Here is a 22,441-nt window from a genome sequence, read left to right on the forward strand (position 1 = left end):
AACGACAGAAGTAGATTAATTGGGGTAAAAACACTAAATGTAGCACGAGTCATTACTGGAAAAGGGTGACGTGTCCAAGTTAGCTGACCGAGTCGATAGATTGAGAGAGGTTTTATGAAAGTTGATGGAGGTTTGAAGGGCTTCGAATGAGTCAACGAGTGGAAGCAGAGAGTAGGTGGCAATTAGGACGGTAGGATGATATATTGATATATATATTGATATATATATATATATACACATTATATATATATATATATATATATATATATATATATATATATATATATATATATATATATATATATATATATATCCTACTGGCGGCCGCCAGAAGGTAGTTATAGTTAGGACCTTGTTTCTATTCAAAAAGCATTTTTTCGTTTGCGAATATCTTTGGCGCCATTTGACGAATCTTCGCAAAATTGTCAAAACCAATGGCCCTCTCACTTCAGCTATTGCGTGGAAAGTTTCTAAGTGATTCGTCAAGCGGGGGCCGAGAAAAAGGGGGGATCCCAAAACGCATTTTCTCCATGTTAATTTCTATAGGAAACTTAAGACACAGCTAGAGCCCGATTTGCTGAACGGAATGACACCAAATTTGTCAAAAAGGTAGCTCTTAGTACAGAAAGCATTCTTTTGGTTAAATGGTGTAAATCCATTTAGTAGTTCCTGAGAAATTTAAACATTTCTCAGATATATAAATATCGCCGAGGAGGATCCGCGAACCCTCCCAACCTCGATCTGACGGACTGCCAATAGTTAAAACCAGGAAGTGTTGGCAGCCATCTTGTGACTCAGTTGAACCGAGGAAAAAGGTTAAAGGTTACAAAAAACTTAAAAAATTAAGAAAAGGCGGCAGGGTAGAAACACCCTGACCCGCTAGGGGGTCCAACAGCAACCCAGCAGGGACAAAAAAAAGCATTTTTTTAAAAACCTTAATTTGGCGGGATTCCCGTTGGAGCCTCGAATCCAGTCAAAAATGTTTAAAAAATGAAGCGCGGACTCCCGCACTTTGTTTAATTAGGCTACTCGGTGGGCCAGGCCCCGGGGACAATGATCTAAGTATATGCAGATGCCTGCATTGGCCCCGAAGACCGCCACCTCTGCAAGGCTTTATTTTTTTTTAAGGCATTGGGGGCCCCTCCCCCCCATGCAGCGCCGATGACCGCCACCTCCCCGGGGCAAATTTTGTCAAATATGGGGGCCACATGCCCCCCTCGCAGGCCCCAGGACCGCTACCTTCCTGGTGCTATATTTCAAAATAAAGTGTGGGGGGGCTCAAGATCCCCACACAGCCCCGGGGACCACCACCTCCCCGAGGCTTCAATACTGTTGGAGGGGGGCCGCGTGGCCTCCCTCGTGGAGCCGTAAATGGCCCTGGGGACCGCCACTCCCCAGGGCCGGCTCCAACAATATCCCGGGGTGCCCACCCCTGGGACTTTGCAGTTTTCTATGGGATCGATCCCATAGCAAACAAGTGCTCCACTTTGAACAAATACAAGCACCTTGATTTTTTCTCTAAGGGAGCTGCAGGTCAGCAAGTCCCTGGGGGTAAAAAGCACTACCGGCTCCCACAGGAGGCGAGAGCCGGCCGGGATTGTGGGGGCTTCATGCTCCCACCTCGATCCACAAACAGATGGCCATGCCCAGTAGGATGGGGTCCCCGGGGCTAAAAATGGCCCGGGAGGGGGGCTGCGTGGCCCCTCCTTGAAAAATGAAATAGCCTGGCCCGGGGATGCAGTTTCCAGGGCTGAAAATGGCCCACTTAAGGGGGCCTCTCGGCCCCCCTCCCTTTGAAATGAAAAAATAATGGCCATGCCCCGGGGCCAAAATTCGGGCCTGGGGAGGGAGGCCTCGTCGACCCCTCATTTTTCTGGTATTTGTTTTTTTTAAGGGGTCAGGCCCCAGGGTATGGCCGCCATCGTCATGCAGCATGGACTCGGCATTGTATCCTACGCCGACGACACCAAGCTCATTCTCTCCCTCACTAAGGACCCCTTTACCACCAGACTCAGCTTCCAGGAAGGAATAGAACGTCACATCCTGGAAGAGCAGCAGCTGCCTGAAGCTCAACTCGGAGAACACAGAAGTCCTCGGACCCTCCCCCCCTGCATTGAACAACACCTGGAGGCCCACTGCCCTCGGCAGCCCCCCAGCCCCACGGACCACGCTTGTAACCTCGGCATCATACTCAACTCCTCCCTCTCCATGACCCGACAGATCAATGCTGTTGCCTCCACCTGCTTCAACACCCTCTGCATCCTTTGCAAAACCTTCAAATGGATCCCCCCTCCCGAAGCAAGAAAGACTGCCACCCATGCACTCATAACCAGCAGACTTTACTACGGAAATGCCCTCTACACCGGGATCAACAAATCTCTGCTCCGCAAGCTCCAGACCATACAAAACACTGCAGCCAGACTCGTCCTAGCCATCCCTCGACACGAACACACCAACCAACACCTGCGTGACCTTCACTGGCTCCGTGTCGAGAAGAAAGTAACCTTCAAGTTACTCAGCCACGCCTACAAATACCTCCACAACACTGGACCCCAATATCTCAACCAAAGAATCTCCTTCCACGTACCCAAGAGAAACCTCTGATCTGCCGAAATACTGCGGACCCGCAGAGCCAGAAAGGGTGGAAGAGCCTTCTCTTACATCTCGGCAAAGACATGGAACAAGCTCCCGATCAACATTAGATGCGCCCCCACTCTACACATCTTTAGGAAGAACCTCAAGACCTGGCTCTTCGACTGACCGGATCTGCACTCCCCCCCACCCCCCAGTGCCATGAAACCCTTACGGGTGAATAGTGCGCTGGACAATCCCCTGATTGAAAACAATCCATGCCCTTTTGGTTGCGGGGAACTTTCTCTATGGCTCCATTGGTGAGTATGGTTAGTATTTACAATTGAAGGAGATGGGGATAAGGTAGGGATGTTTTCTGTTGAGGCGTATGAGGTGTTTTTAGGTTGAATTCCAATGTATGACCGTAGGCGATTAGATCCAAAACCCAATGGTCTGTTGTTACTGATCTCAATTGTTTTAAGTAACTTGATATTTGACCTCCACCTGTCATTAGGGAACATGCAAGAATAACCATGAATTCCAATTTGTCACTGTCTTCAACCAGTGTCCTTTCCTGTGAAACATGGTTTTCTCCTTGGTGTTTGCTTAGTATAGGCTGCTGGTCGAGGTTGTCTATATTATTGTTGAGGACAGTGTGATCAGTATTGCTGTTGAAAGGGCTGATACTGCTGGCATCGATCGGATTGATATCCTCCTCTGTAAGACAGTAACCCTCTGCCCCTTGCTCTGCGAAAGGGCATTTGACTCATCTGCAAATTACCAGGTGACAATACAGTGTCTGTCTTAATTGCCTTTAGGGTACTGTAAATATGTTTGACAAATAATGCTTCCCCATCATATGGCATGTCCAGGATCTTACTTTGGACTTCTGGTCTGAAAGACGTGGCTTTCAACTACCTCTGTCTGCGAAGCACAGCCGCTCCTGCCAATTGACGGAAATATGTAGAAGTGATGTCTCTGGCGCAATCTACAATAGATCATCTCTGATGAAGTTCTTTCACCCTCTTGCAGGATATTTTTTGCCTCAGTCTTTGTATCATCTGATAGACAATCAGCTCCAAAGGGCCCGCCGTAATCATCTTAATAATTAATATTCATCCAGCAAATGACTTGGTGGAAGCTGTAGCAGCTTACTGGGGGAGGTATGCTCAGGTATAAATAAAAGTGCTTCTGAATGTATTTTATTTCTCATCGATGATGTAAGTTCAGTTGAGTTCAAAATTACATTTGAGACGTCTCTTAAACCCTACAATAACGCTACATAATCTGAAACTTCAACATCAATGGTGTTATTGATCCCGTCGTCAATGGTTTCTTCTTCAACGATGTCACTGTCAAACTTTGTGCCAATGCTATCCTCATTGTGGTGAAGGTTGGCATAGATGCTATCACTGGCTGTGTTGTTGATGATGTTTTCACAGACAGTTTCTTCATTGTTGGTACATTAGTGACAGAATTCTCTGCAGATGACATTGTGGAGGATGTTTTGAGTTATAAAGCCAACTTAGGAGAAGGTGTTGCAGGCTTAGATTTTGACTTTGAGGAAACATCCCCTTTTTTAATGTTTGTTAAAGCACTCAGCAGAAGGGCTATTTATTTTTGGTGACATAGGATGAGTCTTTTTTAAGACTTTTTAGGTAGTTCCTGAGTTAGATGACATTCTACCTCTTCCTTTTATGTGGTTTTCTACTTGATTTTGAAGGATCCTCACTGTCTTGCCCAGAAACTGGGGAGTCTTTGACTTTTAAAAGAAAAAGTAGGACAGATTGCATTTCTTTACCTCATGGGAGGGGTGAGGGCAGCAGATATATTCCTTGTGAGGATCTTCAGAATAAAGTCTCTTCTTACCAAATGTTACACAAGGTCTAAATAGTCCCTTTTTTTGCAGACTCTGATACGCTGGATAGTCAAATCTCTTCAATGGATGTTATTTTTGAAGATAGAGTATATTACCAAAAGACATTCTCTAAAGGGGTTGAATCTAGATAAACTGAGGAGAGCTCAGGGAGAGTCTCATTACAAGATGTGCAGTAGAAATTCTAAGGGAACGAGGCCTCTGTTGGGAATGTTCTACAGGGTGCTGCAACCTGATTGGCTAGAGTTTTGTTCTTTTGCATGATGTGGATAAGATACTGACTGACTAGATATTTATAAAGCGCACTAATGCAGAGGCATCTTGGCGCTGATATGAAGTACAGGCTGCTGCCACTAGACCGATTAGCATTGAGAGTAAAGCCATGTTTTGAGATGCTTCCTAAAACGTATTCTGCTTGGTTAAAGTCGGAGTGGTGTCGGAAGTGAATTCCACAGTTTTGCAGCTAAGTATGAAAAACGCTTTTCCTCCCACCTCACTCTGTTTACCTTAGGACATAACACCAATCCCGCATGTGAGGATCTGAGACAGCGCAATGGTTTGTAGCAAGGGAAGAGAGCTTGTAAATCAAACGCCCCTCCTCCGTGAATGGCTTTGTGAACTATACACAAAGCCTAGAAATCCACCCTTCGTTTGACTGGAAGCCAGTGTAATTGCTTTACACCGGCAGATGTGGAGTAGTGCTTTGGAAGATTAAGTAATACTCTTACAGCAGCGTTTTGTAAAGATTGGAGTTTGGAAAGCTGGGCTGCCCCCGCTCCCACATATAAAGCATTGGAATAGTCCAACCTTGACAGCACTAAAGCTCCAACCACCGTTTTCCTCAGTGATTAAGGGTAAAATCTTCCGGAGGACCTTCAATGTGAAAAAACAGGCTGAAGACACCGGGTTTATCTGTGGGGCAAGAGTGAGGTCTTTTTCTATCAGGACACCCAGGTTTTTGGCTTTGGGTGCCGGCACCGGGCAAGTTCCAGCTTCAGTGGGCCACTATAGTTGGATCCAAACAGATGCTTTTGTGCCAAACTCCACAACTTGGTTTCACCCGCGCTCAATTTTAGAAAGTTGCGGTTCATCCAGATCATCAAATCTGTGATGCAGTTTCGAAAGCGTTCAGCCATAGCGTCTACGCTGTGTGTTACAGACACCACTAGCTGTGTGTCGTCAGCGTGGGACACAAGGGAGAAACCGTGGTTCTTTAATAATCTGGCTAGAGGAATCACATAAATGTTGAACATGGTGGGGGATAAAGCAGAGCCCTGAGGGACTCTACCAGGAAGAGTGAACCGGTGTGACTTGAGTCCATTCCAGTGGATTAACTGTTCGCTAGCTGGCAGAAAGGATGATAGTAGGGTTAGGGCCTTTGCGTTGATGCCAACCTCCTGAAGCCTACGTATCAGCACTTTGTGATTTACCGTATCGAAGGCTGCCGTGAGGTCAAGCAAGATAAGGGCCGCCCACCCATCCCTATCCATTGATTTACGAGCTTCCTCTGTCGCCAGTATCAAGGCAGACTCAGTGGAATGCCGAGCTCTGAAACCGTGTTGAGTGGAATCTAGTATGTTGTTTTGATCTAGATATGATGTTAATTCGGCGTTCATCGCTTTCTCCAGATCCTTGGAAGACATGAAATGGGGCGAGAGTTTTTGGCCTCTACAGGATCAAGCGTGGGCTTTTTCAGTGTAGAGCTAATACAAGCCCTTTTGCAGTCAGATGGAAAAATTCCGGAACATGTGATGTGATTTAGCATCGGCGTCCGGCAGACAGCAATCTCCTCTGCAGCCAGATGTAAGATGTATGGGGGGGCAGGGGTCAAGAGGAGACCCAGATTTCGTTTGAAGCAGTAGGTCTTGAACCTTTCCTTTCTCTAACGCGGAGAATTGAGTGAAGCTTCCTTGTGGTGACTTCTCTGAATTTTCCCCTCATAGACAGTGCCGTCTACTATAGCTGTGTTTGCAAATTCATTGTATACGTTCTGAACTTTGCTTTGAAAAAACACAGCCAGATCATTCATAAAGTTTTGATCCGGTGCAAATACAGCATCTCTTGGGCAACTGTATAGGGCAGTGACAGTTTTAAATAGCTCTTTCGAAGAGATAGAGGCCTCCTGGATTTTTTGAGTGAAGTAGGCTGTTTTGGCCTGTTTTATGGCGGTCTTATACTCCTCAAGGGCTAAACAGTAGATCTTCCTAAGGGTTGAGCTATAGTCAGTTCTCCAGGAACGTTCTTTATGCCTACATTTAAATGTAATCATCTTTAAATCAGTCGTGTACCAAGGGGCTAATGCCTGCCTCCCTCTTGAGTGCTTGCTCTTTTCTGGTGCCAGTCTATTAGCTACCTTATTAAGCCACTTGTCGAAATTGGTAGCTGCCACCCTAGGGTCGGTCAGAATTGGGGGCTCCTCGTGTAGTGTTCTTATCAAATCAATATGTTGTACCGATTTCCAAGCACAAAATTTAACTGATCCAGGTCTGTTTCTGTGACCCGACTTCGTTGGAGGAAGCTCGACATCAAAATTGACTAAGAAGTGGTTAGGCCAGAGTAATGGCAACACAGTCTTTACTACAATATCTTTATTGTTAGTAAAGATGGCATCTAGGGTGTGACCAGCTTGATGAGTGGGCTTTAAGACAATCTGCTTCAGTCCAAAACTAGCTAAGGTATCTATCAGAAATGACAAATTATGATTGTTCTTGGCCTCTAGATGAAAATTAAAGTCACCTAGTATTGTCACAAAGGCGGAGTCCAGACAGAATTCCAGGTGAGTCTGTAGGGATTTAGTAAAAGATGTGCGTGTGCCTGATGGTCTGTAGATAAGTAGCCCCGGGAAAAGTTCTAAGTTATTCTTTTTAACACTGAAAGAAATCGCCTCAGCCTCCAAAGTAGGCTCAGGCGAGATCCTCACCATATAGCAGGCACTATGAATCAGCACTATTCCCCTCCCTTTTGGATCCACCCTGTAGCAGTTAGCAACCAAGTAGCCCGTGGGGACAGCCGCATTCCAATCTGGCTCGCTAACTTCTGTGGCCCAAGTTTCCATAAGGAAGACCAGGTCCGGATGTCTTGTTTGAATCAGACACTCTAGGTCATGTTTGTGTTTGACCATCGATCTGGTGTTAAGTAGGATGCAAGGTAATACCTTTGAATTGTTGTTAGAGGCCATTGGAGTAGTGGCTGCAGATGGAAAATAAATGTTATTCTGACTGGAAGCTTCCCTGACCCTGTTAGCCTGGTTTGTACTACCGTCTAGGGCCTTCAGTCCACATATGTTGCACGGTGTGGGGCTACCATTAACTGTGTCCAACTTCCATTTATAGGTAGAGCACTCACCCGTGTTTAGACTTATCAGTTCGCTTCGCGGGTAACGGAGCCTGATGAATTGGGCAGGGGTTCTGGCGCTGGTCGCGCTCCGGGCGCCGACGGGCTTGCCTTTGGCCCGCCACCGGCGCGCCCGGTGCACGGTCTTAGCATGCGGTAATTTATACCGGTGAGAGGAAGTAGCTGCGAGGCAATGAGTCAGTTACTAGAATGCTGACCTCAGTTCGGGTCCGCTCTGACAGACGGGCACTGAAGAAGCAAATGTGCAAAAAGGCAGATAGATTTTATTTTAAAAGATGTTTCACAAACAGGATTAAAACACAAAATTTAAAAAGGCACAGATTTATGAAACTCAACAAAACGGACCAGCGCTCAAGAAGCACACAGCCAGCATAAACTCTACTCTACTGAAGAGAATGTTTTGTAGCACTTCTAGGCTATGTGCAACACTGTACCGGTTTCTAGAAATGTTTTGTAGCTCTTCAGGCTATGTACCGCTTTCTAGAAACACCATGGTACTCCCACTTCAACAATAGGGAATGATTCAAGCATGTGAATCTAGGAAAACTCCAATACTTGAGAAATGATGTTCTTGGGTTGGATGTATTTGGTAACTTTCTTCTGGAAGAATACTGGGTCATTGTCATTTAGTGTGTTGTGGGTAAAAAAAAAGTAATTGAAAATGGGTCTTCTAGCAACCCTTAACAGTGGATTGTCCTCCAAAGAAGGGGAGATATAGGCTTGTACCACAGCATGCAATAGTAGCACAAATACATAGCTAAGGGTCTCTGGCACAGGGCAGCTGGTTGACTGGTTACAACAAATGACATATATGTTTTATTTATTTGGAAATAGCAGCCAGAAACCATTGTATGCACCTTAATTAAAACATTTACCTCTGCTGGGTTATGGTAGTTTATTAGGGTAGCAGAAATGGCATGACTGAATGGATCGCCTGCCCTGGGGCTCATGTCTTGTTTGACCAGAAGGGCCAGATCCACCAACTACAAGACAAAAAGCAAGATTAACCAAGAAGATGCAAACAATATTACTTTTCATATAAAGCAAATATTAGTGATAATGATGACCTAGAATCATCTTTGTCCTTAAGGCAACACATTTATGACCTCAAGAAGCCCTTCACGGATTCGCCACTTAAACACGGAACTAATACATTCAACTATACAATTATTGGCATTCATGTACTGAAATTCTACTACATATTAGTATCTCTGCCCTCCCTATCGCTTTAATCATATTGACAGAGGCTAAATGTACGACACTGAAGTTCTACTATATTCAACTATCCGTGTCCGGCCTATTGCATTAATATTTATTTTATTTATTTATTTATTTGTAGAGTTTTGTATAGCGCGGACAAGACCCGTGGGTATCAGAGCGCTTAACATAAAAACATAGAAACATAAACATAAAAAGATTACAAATTACAGATTGACATTATAGTAGCAGATTATGATAACACACATATATGAGGTAGTAGGCGATATGATATCAGGGTGATTAAATAAATATATATATATTCTAAATGCCTGTGACATTAGCCTTATGAGGTGCATAGGCTTGGCTTGTGTCGTAGTCATATCGTCAGGTTTGGCTGAGGTAGGGTTACATAGTATTATCAGTGCAGTTACATGAATAATCAGCAATATGATGAGTCCGATCTTATTTGTCTAGAGTGTTCATACTAATGGTTGGTATGTGTCTCTATGTAGGGTATTTACTCATCAAGTGGTTCTTGAGTTCCCGTTTGAATTTTACAGTGTTTTGAATCACCCTGATGTTAGGAGGGAGTGAATTCCAGATTCTGGGGGCGGCTCCGGAGAATGCTCGGTCATAGGTCTTTTTCTTCCGGCAAATAGCATTGACATTCATTACATTTAATGAGAATACAATTTGCATACTCAAATTATACTATATTCTATCTGCGTCCTAACTATTACTTTAATTGCATTCACTGATAGCTGGATATAACACGCTGAAATTCCACTATGGCTACCATTTAAATTATTAGGCTATGCTTACGCCATTTAAAGTCTAACATATTCAACTACTGATATGCATTCTACTGCATTTAATAAGACAGCCATTAGCTCAAAATTGTACTATATTAGGTTGTCTCAGCCCATCCAACAGGTGAATGAATTGCACTTGAGTGCACTGGCCACATCACATGAGAAAGCTCTTTTAGACTGTGAAGCCATTTAAGCGATGTGACCTGTAAAACATCTAAATCACTTGTTTCTTTAGTAGAATTAGGGCAGGAACTTAAGGGAGTCATGTGAATCCAGCATGTAGGCATGTGTGATCCACTGCTTTATTACAGTGACAGAATGGATGTATGTCATTACGACGCGGTGTTTACACCGCTCTACCATTACAACGCGCTACCATTACAACGCATTGCGCTGTAGGCGCTGGACTTAGGAATAGTATGATTTACTATTCCAACTCCAGCCCACGTAACAGTAGGGTAGGTGTTGGAATAGTAAATCATGCTATTCCTTAGTATATAGCGCCATCCAGCGCAAGTCGTGTAACGACTTGCGTTGTGATTACGGCATCGTAATGGTAGTGCGGTGTAAAGACCGCGTTGTAATGGTCGTCTCCCGACAGAATACAAAGCTCTAACCGAGCAACACTGTAAACAGTCTTTACTAAGTCTTATCAAATGAAAATCCAAGAGTTGCTCTACCACAGCAAAGTATCCGTAGGTGGAGCAGATCCTGGTGTGTCTCTAAGAAAACAGAAACTAAAACAATTCTCTACCTGATAACTTTAAAAATAACACACAATACAAATCTATCAACTTCTTTTCAGCATTTTGTCTGCTTTTGTCAGATGCTAAAGAAATTGTACAGCTAGTGCCAGTCACTGTTATTCACACCATACATAATGACAAATAGCATACAAACATAAAACAATGGCCATGGAAGAGATTTTAGCACACATGCTTCTGGAGTGCTGGGAATGGGTAAATCTTAGCGTGTGACGCTGTTAGTTGTGCATGTTCTGCCTGAGTGGCAGATAAGCCTGTGCTGCGAAAGCCTGCATAGGACATTTTTGTTTGTTTCAAGAGAACCATTCAAACTACTGCCCAGTTGCACCTGTTCCCTTTCTGAGGTTTGTACTTGCTGCCTGTGCTGTATCTACTGTATTTATCAGGAAACCTTTCACAGCTACCTGCGTATGGGTGTGAGAGGGAAGCTTGTACCGATGAGGTCAATCCTGTATCTATACTCGTTCAGATGATCCCGTGCTGTACTTCGTCTGTGTGTGAAGGAAGCTTGCACAGGTGATGCATATCCTGTGTCTCTTCTGGGTTTCAGGAAGGCTTGTACTGATGGTCCCGGTGCTGTAGTTCATCTGTGTTTGAGGGAAGCTTGCACCAGTGATGCCCATCCTGTGTCTCTCGCTGTCTGAGGAAGGCTTGTACTGATGATCGCCGTGCTGTACTTTCTCCATGTGTGAGGGAAGCTTGCACCGGTGATGCCAATCCTGTGTCTCTCCCTGCTGAGGAGGTCTGTACTGATGACTGATGTGTGAGGGAAGCTTGCACCGGTGATGGTCCTGGTGCTGTACTTTCTCCATGTGTGATTCTGGTGCTGTACTTTGTCTGTGTGTGAGGGAAGCTTGCACTAGTGATGCCAATCCTGTGTCCATCCCTGCCTGAGGAAGGTTTGTACTGATGACCCCGGTGCTGTACTTTCTCCATGTGTGAGGGAAGCTGATGCCAATCCTGTATCTCATCTTTTCCTGAGGAGAGCTTGAACTGATCCTCCCGGTGCTGTACTTCGTCTGTGTGTGAGGGAAGCTTGCACAGGTGATGCCAATCCTGTGTCTCTTCTCTGCCTCAGGAAGGCATGTACAGAAGGCCCCGGGTCTGTACTTGGTTTTATTGTGCAGGAACCTTGCACTGGTGATGCAAATTCTGTCTCTCTTTTCTGCTGGGGAAGGCTTTTACTGTTGGTACTGTGCTGTACTTCATCTGTGTGTGAGGGAAGCTTGCACCGGTGATGCCAATCCTGTGTCTCTCCCTGCCTGAGGAAGGTCTGTACTGATGACCCCGGTGCTGTACTTCATCTTTGTTTGAGGGAAGCTTGCACCAGTGATGCCAATCCTGTGTCTCTCTATGTCTGAGGAAGGCTTATACTAATGATACCGGTGTTGTACTTTCTCCATGTGTGAGGGAAGCTTGTGCCAGTGATGCCAATCCTGTGGCTCTACCTGCATGAGGAGGTCTGTACTAATGACCCCGGTGCTGTACTTTCTCAATCTGTGAGGGAAGCTTACACCAGTGATGCCAGTCCTGTGTCTCTCTCTGTCTGAGGAAGGCTTGTACTGAGGACCCCGGTGCTGTACTTTCTCAATGTGTGATGGAAGCTTGAACCAGGGATGCCAATCCTGTATCTCTCTTTGTCTGAGAAAGGCTTGTACTGATGACCCCGGTGCTGTACTTTCTCCATGTGTGAGGGAAGCTTGTGCCTGGGTTGCCAATCCTGTGTCTCTCTCTCTCTGTCTGAAGAAGGCTTGTACCTCTCTCTGTCTGAGGAAGGCTTGTACTGATGATCCAGGTGCTGTACTCTCTTCATGTGTGAGGTAAGCTTGCACCAGTGATGCCAATCCTGTGTCTCTTCTGGGTTTCAGGAAGGCTTGCACTGATGGTCCAGGTGCTGTACTTCGTCTGTCTCTGAGGGAAGCGTGCACCAGTGATGCCAGTCCTGTGTATCTCTCTGTCTGAGGAAGGCTTATACTGATGACCCCGCTGCTGTACTTCGTCTGTGTGTGAGGGAAGCTTGCACCAGTGATGCCAATCCTGTGTCTTTCTCGGTCTGAGGAAGCTTGTACTGATAATCCCAATGCTGTACTTTCTCCATGTGTGAGGGAAGCTTACACCAGTGATGCCAATACTGTGTCTCTCTCTGTCTGAGGAAGGCTTGCACTGATGGTCCAGGTGCTGTACTTCGTCTGTCTCCGAGGGAAGCTTGCACCGGTGATGCCAATCATGTGTCTCTTCTGGGTTTCAGGAAGGCTTGTACTGATGGTCCCGGTGCTGTACTTCATCTGTGTTTGAGGGAAGCTTGCACCAGTGATGCCAATACTGAGTCTCTCTGTCTGGGAAGCTTGCACCAGTGATGCCAATACTGTGTCTCTCTGTCTGAGGAAGGCTTGCACTGATGGTCCAGGTGCTGTACTTCGTCTGTCTCTGAGGATGCTTGCACCAGTGATGCCAATCATGTGTCTCTTCTGGGTTTCAGGAAGGCTTGTACTGATGGTCCCGGTGCTGTACTTCATCTGTGTTTGAGGGAAGCTTGCACCAGTGATGCCCATCCTGTGTCTCTCTCTGTCTGAGGAAGGCTTGTACTGATGATCGCAGTACTGTACTTTCTCCATGTGTGAGGGAAGCTTGCACTGGTGATGCCAACACTGTGTCTCTCCCTGCTGAGGAGGTCTCTACTGATGACTGATGTGTGAGGGAAGCTTGCACCGGTGATGGTCCTGGTGCTGTACTTTCTCCATGTGTGATTCTGGTGCTGTACTTCGTCTGTGTGTGAGGGAAGCTTGCACTAGTGATGCCAATCCTGTGTCTCCCTCTGTCTGAGGAAGGCTTGTACTGATGATCCCAGTGCTGTACTTTCTCCATGTGTGAGGGAAGCTTGCACCAGTGATGCCAATCCTGTGTCTCTTCTGGGTTTCAGGAAGGCTTGTACTGATGGTCCCGGTGCTGTACTTCATCTGTGTTTGAGGGAAGCTTGCACCAGTGATGCCAACCCTGTGTCTCCCTCTGTCTGAGGAAGGCTTGTACTGATAATCCCAGTGCTGTACTTTCTCCATGTGTGAGGGAAGCTTGCACCAGTGATGCCAATCATGTGTCTCTCCCTGCTGAGGAGGTCTGTACTGATGACCCTTGTGCTGTACTTTCTCCATGTGTGAAGGAAGCTTGCACCAGTGATGCCAGTCCTGTGTCTCTTCTGGGTTTCAGGAAGGCTTGAACTCATGGTACCGGTGCTGTACTTCGCCTGTCTCTGAGGGAAGCTTACACCAGTGATGCCAGTCCTGTGTCTCTCACTGTCTGAGGAAGGTCGGTACTGATGACCCCGGTGCTGTACTTTCTCTATGCGGGAGTGAAGCTTGCACCAGTGTTGAAATCTAGTTTGTGAACTGAACATCATCTGCGCCATCTTGTCCATTTCCTCAGACTCACGCACAAATATGCACGGCAGCCATTTTAGGCACCATGGTCTCCCTGCTCACGATCGATCGCCAGCACGTTCCCCTGGCGCTGCAAGCACCTCCCCCACGCACTCTGGCTGCCCCCGCTCTCTCATGCACGGGTCATAAGACCTCTCCTTCTGCGCGACTCTGCCCCTGGGAATCACACCCCGCGCCTGACCAACACCTCCCTTCCTTTCATGAATACCTCTCCTTTGATGACCCCTTCCTCTGAGCCCGATTGTCTGCACGGATCCCAGGCCATCACTTAGCCTGAGGATACAGTTTATTGCCCCTTACTGTATGGAATCGCCCCTCTTCAAAGGAGCTACGATTGATCAGGCGCACACATTCTAAGAATCGGCGGAATGTCCAGCTGTGTGATAGCCATCTCCTATTGTATGTGGAGTGGGGACCTCTACTGTAGATATGTGTGGGAATGGGCCTGAAGCAGGGATTCCGGGGATGTCTTTTCATACTTCAAAGTGTCTTTATTGCAATAAAGAATGTTCACATGTCATAAACCAGTGTATAAGAGGCCAAGCCTCAGAGAGGCTGAGAGAGCACCTCGAAACGATACCTCGTTGTCCGATCTGATGTGTTCTGCTCCGTCGGAAATAAACTCCTGTTTCCTGCCTTCCAGTCTCCAGCGCCTGCCTCTTTATTTGGTAACCGTGAGTTGGGTGAGAGGCGGCTAACCCCGGGCAAACCTTGAAAAGGGGTAATCGACCTGATCTGCCTGACCCCTTTTTCTACAATTGACGTCCCAAACGTGGGGCCCATCAGCGACACGTGGATCCAGTGGGAGAGGTCCTGACGACGGAGTGAACGACTGCAACGATCGGGAAGTGCACCTGCCCGATAGACCCTCGTCTGGCAGCCGATCATCCGAACTTCACTGGTTCCGAGCAGACCTCTCTCGAGTGATCTACGGTCCTGACTGGGAACCATCAGGAGTGCCACGACAGAAGATAGAGGACGATCGGGCGCTGGAATCGGAAGACAGGAAACTGTCCATGCGGTCCGGGTAAGGTCGTGTAACACGACAAACTGTGAAATATTTGATTGATTGATTGGAAAATACTAGTATTACTCTCCGAATTGTTGGTTCTCTTGGAGATTCTCTGTCTGCAAACGGAGAGGAATAGAAAGTATTCTCTCTTCCTTTGCAGGTAGTGAAGGGTAGGTAACGCAGGCCTTTGCCCCCGTTGTAATCCGTCGTGCCTATCTTTCTCCCCCACTGATTGATTGTTTGCCCGAACATTGTTTGTTCGAGGATTGTTTTCTCGAGAATTCTCTGTCTACAAATGGGGAAGGATAAAAGTATTCTGTCCTCCTTTGCAGATAGTGAAGAATAGGTAACGCAGGCCTTTGCCCCCGTTGTAACCAGTCGTGCCTATTTCTTTCTCGCCACTGATTGTTTGATTGAACGGACATTAATTGTTCGATATTGGTTCTTTGGAGGTATTCTCTGCTTACAAATAACGTGGAATAGAGATATTCCGTCTAGTCTTTCTAAGCAGTGAAAGGGTAGGTAGCGCTGGTTTTTGCCCCCGTTGTAACCCATTGCGCCTATTTTATTCCTCATTTGATTGATTGATTGTTTGTCCGAACATTGACTGTTTGGAATTGGTTCTCTCTTTGGGTATTCCCTATTTGCGAATACTGTAGAATAGAAATATTCTGTCTAGTCTTCGCAAAGTAGTGAAGGATAGGTAGTGCAGACTTTTGTCCCCATTGTAACCCGTCATGCCTATCTTCTCCCCATTGTTCAGTAGTTGGTTCAGCCCGGACCGCTTATTAGAGGTGGATCATCCGGCTCCTCTGGAGGGCACCCCTAATAAGGATATGTTTTTAAAGTATGGACTAGTCGCCGTAGCTTATAGTAAGTTATGACATAAATATACTAAAAAGGATCAGGAAAGTCAGTGGCCACTGATAGGATCCTTCGATGACGCAAAAATAAGCGTGCTGGAAACAGCCCTTTGTAACAATAAAACAACGTCCACTATGCTTGATAGTTTCGGCATGTGGCGCAAGGAGACGGAACAACGAAAGAAAAGAAACGAAGTCAGACTAGAGAAAGAATTGCAAAAAGCAGCTCATTTAGCCGCGAGCAAGTTGAAAGAAGAGATAAAGGAAAGAGAGGGAGCTAGACTGAAGCAAGAATCCGAGACATCGAGCCAATGTCCCGTTAGAACACCCTCTACGCTTTACCCTGAGCTACCTTCGAAGCAGCGAGCGAACGATGATCTACTGCTAGGTCCCCCAATCATCTACATGCCCCCTCCATACGCCCCTTCCCAACCTCTAGTGCAACGCACGCAACCCCCAGGCACAGATGAGAGCAGTGCCAGAGCCTCGGTCCTCACGGCCTCCGCGCCGGCCGAGCCCCTTGTACTCAGCGCAGCGCAAGCAGCAACATTAGATGAGCCCGAAACTGAGAAGAAAGACTCTGCTAGGCTCAATCGATTGAGTAGGAATGAACGAGCAGGGATTGATAAGATCGTAAAGACGCTAGTAGAGCGGAAAGAAAACGAAGATTACGTGACAGATATATGCAATACATATGCTGATAACCACAAACGACACTTTGTTGCACGTTTCTGTTACCACACCCTTAACGCCTATGAAGACCGGTATCGTAACAAAGGTCCTGAAAGCCTAACGACTCTGTATAGAAAAGTCGACATTGGAGAGCAGGGAGAGGGTGATGTGACGGACCTCTTCTCGCGCACGCTTGAAGTCTTCCGCCACCTCACTGAACAAAGATTAGAAGCCGACACCACGACCCCTGTAGCGACTGAACCTCAAACCGAGAGAACTGACACCATGATGCCAATAAGAGAAGCGGCACCTTATTGGGTCCCCTCACGAGGACAGGGAACACACGATGATATTAACCACCAAGATGCAAGAGGGAGGGTAGTGTACAACTGGGTCTACCAACCCTGGGATCGGCAAGACATCCTGACTTTCCGAAAGTCCTTGCCCGATCTACGAAAGAACCCCACTGCCTTCTACACAGAATTAGGTACCGCCTTGGGTTCGACGATTATGACCCTAGCGGACATCGACTTGTTTTTCGGGCTATGTCTGCCAGCTGATGTGTGGAAGCAAATCCGGAAAGTCGACCACCTTGAGCTGTTCGGACATACCTGGTCACAACTCGATGGCATAGACAAACAGCGAGAGCCCGGACAGAAACCCTTGAAATCGATTCTAGACCTGCCAGACAAAATAGTACTAAAACTGAAAACCATAGTACCAGAAAAGAAGGTGGACTGGTCGATAGTAACGGCCTGCTGCCAGAAACCACAGGAAGACGCCTCAGAATATTTCTCCCGGTTCGAAACGGTGTTCTCCAATTACAGTGGCCAGGACATGACCTCTGCGACCGGACATCACTTGTTCGTCCAGAACTTTGTAAAAGGCCTGACACCAGAAGTCTTGCAAAAACTGCAGACTAGTGAAAGTAGTTGGGCTGCCTCCAAACCCGCGGCTATCCTTCAGATGGCTCAATACTACGAACGGCAAAAGAACGAGAACGATAGGGCGACTGAGAAAAAGAAAAAGGACTTGAAAGAACGAGTGATGATTGCTCAATTGCAAGGAGTGACGACAGGAAGGGAACAGTATAGAGGAAACTACCAGTCGAATACTCCTAGAAATCCACCCCCTAGAGACCGCACACCCGCACCCGGCGCTCCACGAACAGACCTCGATGAGAACCAGTGTGCGTTTTGCAAAGGATTTGGGCATTGGAAGTCCCAGTGCCCGGTCCTGCTAGAAATGTACAAAAATAGGGACGCAAAAGACGTAGCGGGTGGGCCGAAAAATAGAGGACAGGGACGAGGGCACGCAAACGACGCCAGCAATGACAGATCAGGCAGACCGAACACTTTTGACCACCCCCGACAGAACCAATGCCAGCAGACTGACTGTGACGATGCCCGCGACTTTGCATAGGACTGCCTAGGGCAAGGGAGGGATCCAGTTGAGCTCTATGTTGACCAGCAAGGTCCTTATGTCACCGCTAAGGTCCTAGGTACGAAGTCTCCATTTCTGGTAGACACTGGCGCGACACGTAGTGCGTTATCTAAATGACTGATTCCAAGGGCACCCTTGTCTGGCTCACACATAACATCAATAGGCTTTGATGGAACGCCCTCCACTAACCCCTTATCCGCACCGGTTTCCTTCGACTTGGACAGTAACCCCACTGACACGACGTTTCTGCTTTCCTCCAACACCCCCGATGCCATTATGGGACTTGACTTACTGAAGCATTTCCGAGCTACTATCAGGTGTTCACAGGACGGAGTTCGAGTCATTCTGTACGATAACCCGACTCTGCTCAGACCTCATCCCGCACGACACATGTTCTCCATCTCTGACGCTGACGCATCCTTACTTGACTCTCTACCTCTGTATCTGTGGGCTAAAACTGACGCTGACGTAGGACGAATGATGATCGACCCCGTGCACATAACTGTTCGCCAAGATGGGATACTCCCAAAAGTCCCACAGTATCGGATATCGCCCGAAGGTGAGAAGGCATTGGTAATGATAATCCAGTCCCTGGTAGAGGCAGGAGTGGTAGAGGAAGTAGTCAGCAATATTTGCAACAGCCCTATCCTACCCATTGTGAAGAAGCAGGGCGAGGGAGATGAGAAAGCGTACCGCTTCATCATCGACCTTCGAGAGGTCAACAAGGTAGTTGTACCTCAGTACCCCGTAGTCTCAGATATCGCCACCATTCTGACCCTGATTCCTTCCACAGCCACCACCTTCACTGTAATAGACCTCAAGAACGCTTTCTTCTCCATCCCCATCCACCCAGACAGCCGCTACCTTTTCGGCTTCACGTTAAAATCCCGCTCATATAGATTTTGTAGAGCTCCCCAAGGTTACACAGAAAGTCCCAGCATCTATAGCCAGGCCCTCAAGAGACAGCTGGACGCCGTTCAGCTACCGGAGGGAGTGGTGTTGATACAGTACGTCGATGACATCCTTTTGGCGGCCGACACCACTCCACTTGCAGTCACAGCCACCATCCAACTCTTGCACTTCCTTGCGGAAAATGGCCACAAGGTCTCCAAGAGAAAGTTGCAATTCTGCCAACCCCAGGTCACCTACCTAGGCCACCTCTTGTCCAAAGACGGGAGAAAGCTTACACCCGATCGAATTCAGGCCATTCTAGAAACCCCTGTCCCAAAGACCCAGAACAAGTCCGCTCCCTGGTAGGCCTCACCTCCTTCTGCCGGCAGTGGGTGCCAAATTTCAGCCTCATTGTAAAGCCACTACTTTCCCTACTAGCCAAAGATGTCCCCTTCCCACTCCCTTGGACCCCCGAATGCCAATCTTCCTTTAAAGAACTTCGAGACGCCCTTTGTTCTGCACCAGTCCTAGGAACCCCCGATTACACCAAACCCTTCTCTCTCTACACTCACGAAAGGGAGGGGTGCGCTTTGTCTGTCCTGACTCAAACCATTGGCCCCAAGCAACGACCATGTGCCTATTTCTCTGCCACCCTTGACCCCGTAGCGAGAGCCTTGCCTGCCTGCCTTCGAGCCGTAGCTGCCGCTGCTGTCTCCATCCGACAAAGTGAGGGGATCGTACTCTCGAATTCCCTCACGGTATTAGTGCCCCATGCTGCTGACACCCTCCTGAACCAGACTAAGACGCAACACCTGACTAGCGCACGACTGACTGGATACGAACTGACTCTGCTTGCACCCCACATCACGCTGAAAAGATGCACCACACTGAACCCAGCCACCTTGTTGCCTCTGCCCGAAAACGACCCAAATGTCCCCCCTATACATGACTGTGTGACCCTCACAGACGAACAGACTAGGAGTAGAGTTGACCTCCGAGACACCGCCTTCCCAAACCCTGACGGAGAGCTATGGGTAGACGGCTCTTGCATAAAACTCCCCGACGGCACCACCTCAGCTGCCTATGCAGTTACCACAGCCCGAACTGTAGTTGAAACCGCCCGCATCACGCAACGATCCGCACAGGCGGCAGAACTGATTGCCCTCACACGAGCATGCATCCTAGCAAAGGGGACGACTGCAAACATTTACACGGACAGCCAGTATGCCTTCGGGGTGGTTCATCATTTTGGGCTCTTATGGAAGGAGAGGGGATTTCTGACATCTCATGGCACACCCATCCTGCACGGAGCTTTAGTCTCCGCTCTGACTGAAGCAGTTCTCCTCCCCAAGCAACTGGCCGTAATCAAATGCAAAGCACACAGAAAGGTGACGGACGTCATAGGACAGGGAAACGCACTGGCCGACATCACTGCTCGAACCACAGCAGAAAATAGGACGACGACTCACATGTACGTGACTAGGTCACAAGCTGAAAAATGGACGGACGCTAGGGAGACTATTAGGGACATCCAGATGGCCAGCTCACCACACAAATTGACTGAATGGGCACGGGTGGGATTGAAAGACGATGAAGGCTGCTGGCGGACAAAGGACACTAACAAATGGTTGCTACCCAACTCGTACCTGATCCCCATACTGACTATGGCTCACTCCCCTGCACACATAGGATCTGCCCCCATGATCGAACTCATCTCCAAGGTCTGGCACAACGACAAAATCCCAGACTCAGCCAGACGCCTGGTCCAGCAATGCCTTATCTGCCTGCAACACAACCCTGGGAAAGGAACTGTGGTACCCCGGGGAGGGTTTGGGGTCCCCGACCATCCTTTTGAGGTCCTCCAGATGGATTACATCCAACTAGAAAGATGCCAAAGCCTGAAGTATGTATTAGTCATTGTGTGTGCCTTCAGCAAATGGGTAGAAGCCTATCCAACCCGTGATAACACTGCCATGACCACTGCCAAGGTACTACTGAAAGAGTTTTTCCCTCGCTACGGTCTTTGTCGAATTCTATGGAGCGACAACGGCCCCCACTTCATAGCTGAAGTTATCCAACTAATCTTGAAAGGGTTGGGTGTAAAACAGAGGTTTCATGCAGTCTTTCACCCCCAATCTGCTGGCTTAGTTGAGCGACACAACGCCACACTGAAACTAAAACTGTCGAAGATAGTGGCCACCACAGGACTTAAATGGCCAGATGCCCTCCCACTGGCATTGCTATCGATGCGCTCCACTCCCACTAAGCACCATTTGACCCCCTACGAGGTTGTATTTGGGCGACCGATGAACCTCTGGACTGCCCCTAAACCGACCTCCATTCACAACGTCCCGGACGTCCTACTGTCTGATTACTTGTGCAAATTGACTAAAACATTGTCTGTCATTCATCAGCAGGTGCAGCAGGCCATCCCCGATGCTTCCAGGGGTCCGGGTCACGATATCCAACCGGGGGATTATGTGCTGATCCGAAATTTCCAACGGGCGAAGAGTCTGGAACCCCGGTGGACGGGCCCCTGGCAAGTACTGATCACCACCCGGACGGCTCTTCGAGTGGAGGGGAAGCGGCACTGGCTGCATGCACACCACTGTAAGAAGGTCTCCTCGACCCTGGCCACGATAGAAAACGTCAGCACCCAAGAAGAGCTCCTGAACAAAGACCGGCCATCACTGAACTGTTATCCTGATACCGAGGCACTCGAACTTGCAAAATTCTCTGATCCCACTGTGCCATCCAGGGAAGGGTATTTCCTGCGTCGAAAGGAGGGAGCTTCGGCTAAGTAGACCATGGACTAAGTTGAATCTCAGAACGGTAGCCTAAACACAACCAAGGGTTACCCGGAGAGAAGCTAAACGAAGTCTGCGGTTCTGCCCACTACCGAGCACCTCGAAGATGATGGAAGCGCCAGATAAGAAGATGATGGAAGCAACCTGAAATACCCACTACCGGAACCCAAAGACTGACAGTATGCACAAATCGAAGACAATTGCCCTTTTCATTGTCCTCCTCTTTTGCCTCCTCCTCATGACTTCCTTCTGGATCATGGAGGAGAGCGCACCCGCTCATCAGATATTGCTGACCACTGCACAGCCAACCACTATGAAAGAGCATCACCTGATCTCCCTTTCGCCTCAGCTCCGAGAAAGGCGTAAGGAGTTCTGGAACAATTCCTTCGTGCAACTGTTGCACCAACACAACCTTGCCGCCAACGCCGCAAACTGCTGGATCTGCGGGTTGCTCCCGCATGCCACCGGACACTCCATCCCTTTCATCCCTTCCCCTTTCTCAGTTCACGGCTACTGCCTTGCCTGGTTGATCCTCTTGCAAGAGAGAGACAAGGACAACGTCACTTCTGGTCAAACAGTGTCACACTTCTACCATGGGTTCTGGCTGAACAAAACCGGAAGGACATCTGCTCCCTTTTGTCCTTTGACCTCTGGTTCCTCCTTCCATATGGACATCCCTGCCAAGGAACGAGTTGAAATGCAGGTGTTCCATAATCCAGCCAGTCCAACCTTCTCCTACCTA

At 47.8% G+C, this 22,441-nt stretch overlaps 1 protein-coding gene across 8 annotated transcripts in view; it reads right to left on the reverse strand.

Annotated features, from left to right (window-relative positions):
* Nucleotides 1–22,441, reverse strand: part of SUPT3H (SPT3 homolog, SAGA and STAGA complex component) — a 2,933,604-nt gene that overhangs the window by 491,660 nt on the left and 2,419,503 nt on the right. For all 8 annotated transcript variants that reach the window (XM_078647631.1, XM_078647630.1, XM_078647629.1 and 5 more), the window contains one exon: nucleotides 8,677–8,784. In XM_078647631.1, the coding sequence (XP_078503757.1) occupies nucleotides 8,677–8,784 (108 nt within the window). The remainder of the gene's footprint in view (nucleotides 1–8,676; nucleotides 8,785–22,441) is intronic.

The sequence above is a fragment of the Lissotriton helveticus genome, chromosome 6 (assembly GCF_964261635.1).
Source record: "Lissotriton helveticus chromosome 6, aLisHel1.1, whole genome shotgun sequence".
Lineage (NCBI taxonomy): Eukaryota > Metazoa > Chordata > Amphibia > Caudata > Salamandridae > Lissotriton > Lissotriton helveticus.